Here is a 6,904-nt window from a genome sequence, read left to right as displayed (position 1 = left end):
GGTGATTTATATTGTATGTAATACAAGTGGTTGTGTTGGGGTATTAGATCCTCTCTGCTGAATACCATCTTCACTAATTGCTGCGCTAAAATTGATCTGAAACATTTATGAACTTACATAAACAACCACATGCATTACAATGCTGTAATCTGGAAATAACAATGCATCAGTGAGATCCTTTCTCAGGTGTACTGAAAACAAAGTTCTGTATCATTCCTTAGTTCAAAGAACTAGTTCAGCAGTAGAAAACCAAAAGCATTGCTTTTTCTCCAATGTTCACAGTTGAAAAAGAGCTACTACACAACTGAGACATAAGTAGGAATTAATCACTTTATAAAAATACACCTCATACTCTGAGCCTTTATATTAAAAAGAATGATAGTAGATTAATATTTGGCTACCTGAATTTTTCTCTGTCCACAGTGTTTTAGAGAATAGATTAAAAAGATTATTTAAATATGTTAAAAGTTAATTGTTAAAAAACAAAGTCATAACAAACAGAAATTTACATGGAACAATATATTAATATAAAGTGGACAAAAGACCATAAGCAGAATTACAGTGAGACAATTAAAGTGAGTAATTTTTAAAGAATGTAAGAAGTGAACAATTAAAGGCATTTAAAGATTACATTCAACTCCACACAGTGATGGAGGCATAATTCCAGGGATTGGTGCTGACATAGCAACAGCATCTATGAACAATTCCAGCACTAATTCAGTATATAAACATGGATTCAGAAAATGATTGTTGAGGAAAATTTAAAGAGGTTAAGACTCACCATTCTGACTTACATCTTTTGTTGTTCCCAAATATACAGTAGTAAATGACTGAATAAGACTGTGGTTCCAAAAGTATTTCTTCAATACCAACGCAAGCTTTAAAGAGCCCTCCTTCCTCCCCTGTCAACTTGTGACGTTGTGCAGTGAGCTAATAGGGTTTATGCAGCTGTCTGTGAAACGACCGAGGCACTGATCTTTCTTGGAAAAACAAAACAGCCCAGGGCTGTGCTTGATTCCCTTATCCAGTTTATTCTTTGGCCTCAAAACATTTGAGCTAAGATTGAAAGACAAAGGATAGATTTAGTATTTCCAGGAGAACTGCTCAGACTAGGTTAAGCAGCATCACAGCTGAATTTGAAATCATGCCCTAAATATTACAGAGAAACAAGCAGTCAATACAGTGCAAATCAACAATTACCCATTTCCATTGTTTTTTTGTATTTTTCAAGTATTTTCATTAGTTGAAAAACAAGACCAAGGAAACTACAATATGTGCCTGACTTTATTACTTTAATAAACAATGCATATATTCCATTCTTGGTGCTTTATCAACAGTATGAAGCTAATGCTTTCCTGAACAAATAAATAACTGCAATAACCAAAATATGAAAGCTCTCATTAAATAGGTGGAACCCAAGACAGGAAAGTTAAAAAAAGAAGTGGAATTTTTAAAAATGTTATTGGAAGAGAAGAGCTATCAAAATATTTAATAAAACAAGGAAAAGGTTTATGATATAGTTAAAGAACCTTTAACTGTCCTCAGCCTCAAGATTTATGTTATTTCCAAACTTTGCATAGAGCTGAACTTTCAGGTCAGATAACACTCTCTGAATTGATTCCACTCGAGATTCTAATGCTTCAATTTCTTCTTGTAAACTTTTCTGAAAAAGAAAAAAAAAATCATCTTCTTATGTAGAGCAAGCAAAGTCGTATTTGCCAGCAACATATAAATGATTAAAAGGTACCCCTTTACCAACCTTTTGTCAAGACACACTGTAAGCCTTACTAGAGAGCCAAACCAAACTTAATATGACTTGGTATACTGACAGTCCAATTATGAATTACTGTTCGTGCATGTCCCCCTTCCCAAAATCATATATCAAATATAAATATACCATATTTTAAGAACTGTACAGGTGAACGATGATATGTTCATAGAACGTTTCAAGAAAGAGATTCTAAGTTACACAAGATTTTGTAGACTAGCTATGAGACAGAACTTTGTGTTGGAAGATGCAAATTTATATGTATTTAACAGTAACTATGATAAGTTATTAGTAATTGCTCTGGGATGAAATCGCATCATGGCATTTGGGTATTAATTAACCATTACAGGACATCAACAAACCAGGTATTAAAAAAAAAAAAAACAAAAAAAAACACTCAACCCAGTTATCCCTGACCTAAACAGACTGCTTGTCAAGAGCAAGAAAAGACACAAAGCTAAACCATCAAAAGATTTCTTTGTTGAATCTTGTTGCTGATTTAACAGGCTCCAGATTTGGAAGGAAAATAACATGTGGTATTATATGATATCATATTTAAGTAAAAGTTGTTCAAGGGATGAACATGCCCTTGCAGTGTTTACCACTCTACAGTGGCCACTACAGTAAAGGACATTCCTTCTGTGCTGACAAACCTTTGCCTCCTCCAGCATCTCTTGTGTCTCTTCTTGGGAATGGCTAATGAAGACATCTCCAATTTGGTACGGTATCAGAAGTGAATCACCATCATCAAGCATCATGATGTCATCACAGGCATCTTCCAAATTCTGAAGTTGTTTCTATTTGTCAAGACAGGAGAAAGGTGACCACTTTGTCCTACATTAGTTATTTCAACGGATGCACTGTCGTGCTATCAGTTGAACTGGGTGAATCTGCACTTTGGACAAAGATCCCACCTGCCAGTGTATTAGTACATTTAATAAAGTAGTTCTGGAGATATAATTTAGAATAAATATTAAATTCAATGGAATTGTGACAATAGTTAACTCTCATTAAGAGAAAAATTAACCATCAAGAAAAGGGAGATAAAGAAAACAAATTTCACTTGTATCATGCAGTCATGAAGGATTTTTTTTTTAATTTTGCTAAAGAACAGAAAAAATAGTAGGATAAAAAATGTCAATTTCTTATTCCTACTTTTAAAGCAAGTATACCTTTTTAACTTCTATTTCTTCTTTCAGCTCAGTGATCCTGCTAGTATTTCTTGCAAACTTGTTTATTTTCTGTTGATCTTCAAAAGTAACATTGACATCTTCAGCAGCCTGCAAAGATTAGATCCAAATGAAGACTTAATTTCTTACATTAAATTTAATCTTACAAGACTGTTCCTGCTAAGTTTGTGAAGAGTAAATCTTACAGCTACTACATTCTGCTTATACACGATTCCTTAAAAGGCCTCCACAAGGACATCAGCAATGTTCACATTTAAGCCAGACAGAGCTAGTAGCTACATGCAATTCAATCCCCAACTATCCACAGCATCCTAATGCTAAAGGCCGTGACCCTGACAGCTCTCTATGCTCAACTGCACACATTTCTCCAAGGTCACTGCCATACACGATGTAGCCTATCTGTGTAAATCTGCCAGCAGCATCGCTTTATGTTAACTAATTAGCTGTGAGTTGCTATGGGGGAACTTCAAAGCCATGGAAACTGGCTGTGGGAGCCTTCACTCCCACAGAACCGGGCCTCACACAGGCTCTCGGCCCACAGAAACGGCACCAGTAGGATGACCCCCATTTAGAGGGGGTGAAGCCTGTTACCACCTCACAACACCCCGCACCAGCACGGGCCCCATCTCGTGTAACCAGACCCACACTTGCACATTCAACCCCACGACTGATGACTGCCACAGCGCTGCGCTAACAACGCCGGGCCCCCAGCCGCCAGGAAGGCCTAACCCGTGCCTGCAAACCCCCGCCCTGCCCGGGGACAGAGCCCCCCGGCCACCACAGCCCCGAGCCGGAGCCGGAGACCCCCCAGAATGCCGCAAAGGGTCCAAGAACGGATCCCACACAGCCCGACTCCACTCACCGCCTTCTTCATGGTGGCGGCCATCTTGGGGGGCTGCACCACTCGCCCTTCCCGCAGAGGAGAGGCGCGGCGGGTGGCAAAGCGAGTTAAAACGAGAAAACCGCCCGACAGCGGCAAAACAACGGAGCTTGGGGGCTTCACACCCTCCTCTACAGCCCTCACAGCCGGCCGGCTGCCCGCAGACAGGGCACGGCAACGCTCAATCCCCCTCCGCGCGGCACTTGGTACGTCCCAAGCACGGCGAGGGGAGCTGACGAGGAACCGGGGCCGGGGCCGGGGCATGGCCACGGCGCTGCCGCCAGGGGGAGCCGGGAGAGGGCGCCGGGGGCCGCCGGCCCGCTCCCCACAGCCAACCCCGCCGGCCCTTGCTGGAAGAGGCCTTCGAGTTCAAGTCTTTGAGGAGGGACTTTTTAAGCAGCAATAAATATGTATTTATATTTTCTTAAGCTGAACTGGCTCGTTGGCTGTTTCTAAACAGAAACTGGCGCTTGCACGGTGTAATTGCCTCCACATGCTTGAGTTTATTCTCGCAGCTACGAAACAACAAAAAAATGGGATAATCATAACATTTCACAACTGCGGGGGAGAGTGCTGGCACCAGCACGTTCCTGATCCTCAGCTGCAGCCGGTACAAGGGCGGCCCGTGATCCAAAAGCCCAGAGCCCCGGTGAATGGGTGCATGTGGTTGTTATCCACAGGGAGAGCTCCACGCTGACAAGATCTTCTAAAGAATTTGCACTGATGGAGGCTGTCATAACCTCTGGTATTGGAAACAGTGGCTGAGTGGCTCAGACAAGACTCGTTGAGGCTCAGTGATTGGCCCTGTTTCAGCCTGACAAGGCCTTTCTGAAAAAAAAAAAAAAAAAAGATCGGTATCTCTGGTACCCAGGTACCTGAGGCTTCAGAAATTTAAATACACATCAGCTACAGAGATTTCTGAGTGATAACACTGTTGTCAGGTGTGGAAGGCAACAATCCTGCAGTGTGAGATTTAGAAAGGTCTTCAAAAATATCTTCAGGTGTTTTGCTGTGATTCATCTTTCTGCTATGTGTTCCTCTGAGTTGCAGTTGAAATCCATTCGAGCCAGATACAAAGAAAGCACCTGGGTACAGAGAGTAAAGGCTCTGAAAGGGGTGCTTTTAGGGTGCCTGGCTTTAGAAAGAACTTCAGAAATCTGGGTTAGAGTCTATAGATCTCTGAGCAATTTCTGGGGAGAGTTTGAAGTGTCACAAAGAAAGCCAGACAGTGTTGTGAGCAAGAAGATGTCTGAGGTCAGCACATTCAGTCCCAGGCAGCCAAAACTGCTGAACCTTTTCTCAGAGCTGCTGAGAATTGCCTCCATCAGTTTGGAGTACAAAGATCAAAACCATTTCCTGAAGGCAAAATCTATAACCTTTCTTTCTCAAGCTATGCTTTAAGAAGCATAATAGCCTGATTGCACGCAAATCTTGTTCTTAGAACACTTATCCCTGATAAGGTAGACTGGTGTACACTTCCCTGTTGCCTGGTGGCATCCAAATTCACATCTTCTACCTTCTTTCTTGTGCTTGAATTATAAACAACTCAAGATATATGTTATCCAATGGCCGTTTTAATGAGAAGCATAGGAACAGGAGAAGTATAGGAACAGAAGTATAGGAACAGGGTACTATCACTGGATTTTATTAGAACCCATTGCTGAGGAAGAATCCAGTCCTACTGGAGAATCCTTGCTCCCCAACAGCTCTTTAAAATCCATTCAAAATGAGATCCCTGAAGAAAATAGAAGACAATGCCCAACAGAAAAATGGATGTATATTTTATAGGATCACAGAATCACAGAATCATCTAGGTTGACAGAGACCTCCAACACCATCTAGTGCAACCTCTGAGCTAACACTAATAAGTCCTCCACTAAACCATATCACCATATCTAAACGTCTTTTAAAGACCACCAGAGTTGGTGACTGGACCACTTCCCTAGGCAGCCTATTCCACAGAATGGTTTGGGTTGGAAGGGACGTTAAAGATCATCCAACTCCAACCCCCCTGCCATGGGCAGAGACGTCTTTTGCTAGATGTGGTTGGCCTTGAACCAACCTGGTCTTGAACACTTCCAGGGATGGAACATCCCTGGCTTCTCTGGGCAACCTGTTCCAGTGCCTCTCCACCCTCATAGTAAGAATGTCTTCCTAATATGGAAATCAAATCTACCCTTTTTTAGTCTACAGTCCTTATGCTTTGTCCTGTTACTATGCTTTCTGATAGAGTCTCTCCCCACCTTTCCTGTAGGCCCCTTTTAGGTACTGGAAGGTCTCTGTAATGTCTCCCCAGAGCCTTCTCTTCTCCAGGCTGAACAACACCAATTCCCTCAGCCTGTCTTCATAGAAGTACTCCAGCTCTCTGATACTCCTTGTGGCCCTCCTCTGGACCTGCTCTAACAGGTCCGTGTCTTTCTTGTGCTGGGGCCCATAAGGATAAACACAATTTCCTGCCTTATTATGAAGAATTGAAATACAGCATGCTCCATTCAAGTCTTAGCATGCATACTAACACCATCCTCCTTCAGCTTTGGCTTTGTCCATCAGAGATGGGAACACTATAGCAACCCTACTGCCAGCATGCAAGAATGGAAAGTTTGGGTTCCTATTTACCATGGGCTAACACCAACAGTGTTCAGCTTCATGCTAGAGTGGAGCTGGTTTGGGACCTCTATTTCAGTAACTGCTTTTTGCTGAGTAAATGTAAGGAGGTCAGTACTACTTGTGGGAAAGACTGCAGTAGGCTTCTAGCTTAAAAATCAGCTGAGGGAGAAATTTCCAGTGCTATCAAAATAATCTCTTTTGAATACTTAGTTAAAAAGTTGTCAGTTCAGAATTATCATTCCTTTCAAAACTCCTGTTGCAGACTAGTTGAAAACAAACAAACAAACAAACAAAGAAGTATTTTGAGGGGCCTTCAAGCTGACTTTTGTAATTTTTTTTTTGGTGCATAATTTTTACTTGTTTCCCACTGAAAAAGAATAATTAATCACAAAAGTTCTTCCTGGAGAACTATGTTAACAATAATTTATCTTATGAGAAAACATAATCCTAATTCATACA

General features: G+C 41.4%; 1 protein-coding gene across 1 annotated transcript; it reads right to left on the bottom strand.

The window, feature by feature from the left end:
- Window positions 1-1,266: 1,266 nt before the first annotated feature.
- Window positions 1,267-4,077, bottom strand: PFDN4 (prefoldin subunit 4). The gene is made up of 4 exons (XM_068700135.1): window positions 3,821-4,077; window positions 2,941-3,048; window positions 2,422-2,565; window positions 1,267-1,663 (listed from the first exon to the last, which is right to left on the bottom strand). The coding sequence occupies exons 1-4, from the start codon at window positions 3,842-3,844 to the stop codon at window positions 1,532-1,534; spliced, it is 408 nt and encodes a 135-aa protein (XP_068556236.1). The 5' UTR covers window positions 3,845-4,077; the 3' UTR covers window positions 1,267-1,531.
- Window positions 4,078-6,904: the final 2,827 nt, after the last annotated feature.

Source organism: Anas acuta, chromosome 16 (genome assembly GCF_963932015.1).
Source record: "Anas acuta chromosome 16, bAnaAcu1.1, whole genome shotgun sequence".
NCBI classification, from domain to species: domain Eukaryota; kingdom Metazoa; phylum Chordata; class Aves; order Anseriformes; family Anatidae; genus Anas; species Anas acuta.
This window is presented reverse-complemented; position numbering and strand designations above follow the sequence as displayed.

Excerpts from the sequence above, each read along its gene's own strand:
- PFDN4 (XM_068700135.1), bottom strand. The coding sequence starts at position 3,844 with ATGGCCGCCACCATGAAGAAGGCG. Across the intron at positions 3,049-3,820 it reads CCGCCACCATGAAGAAGGCG|GCTGCTGAAGATGTCAATGT; the intron begins GTGAGTGGAGTC and ends TAATCTTTGCAG. Across the intron at positions 1,664-2,421 it reads AGATGCTGGAGGAGGCAAAG|AAAAGTTTACAAGAAGAAAT; the intron begins GTTTGTCAGCAC and ends TTTCTTTTTCAG.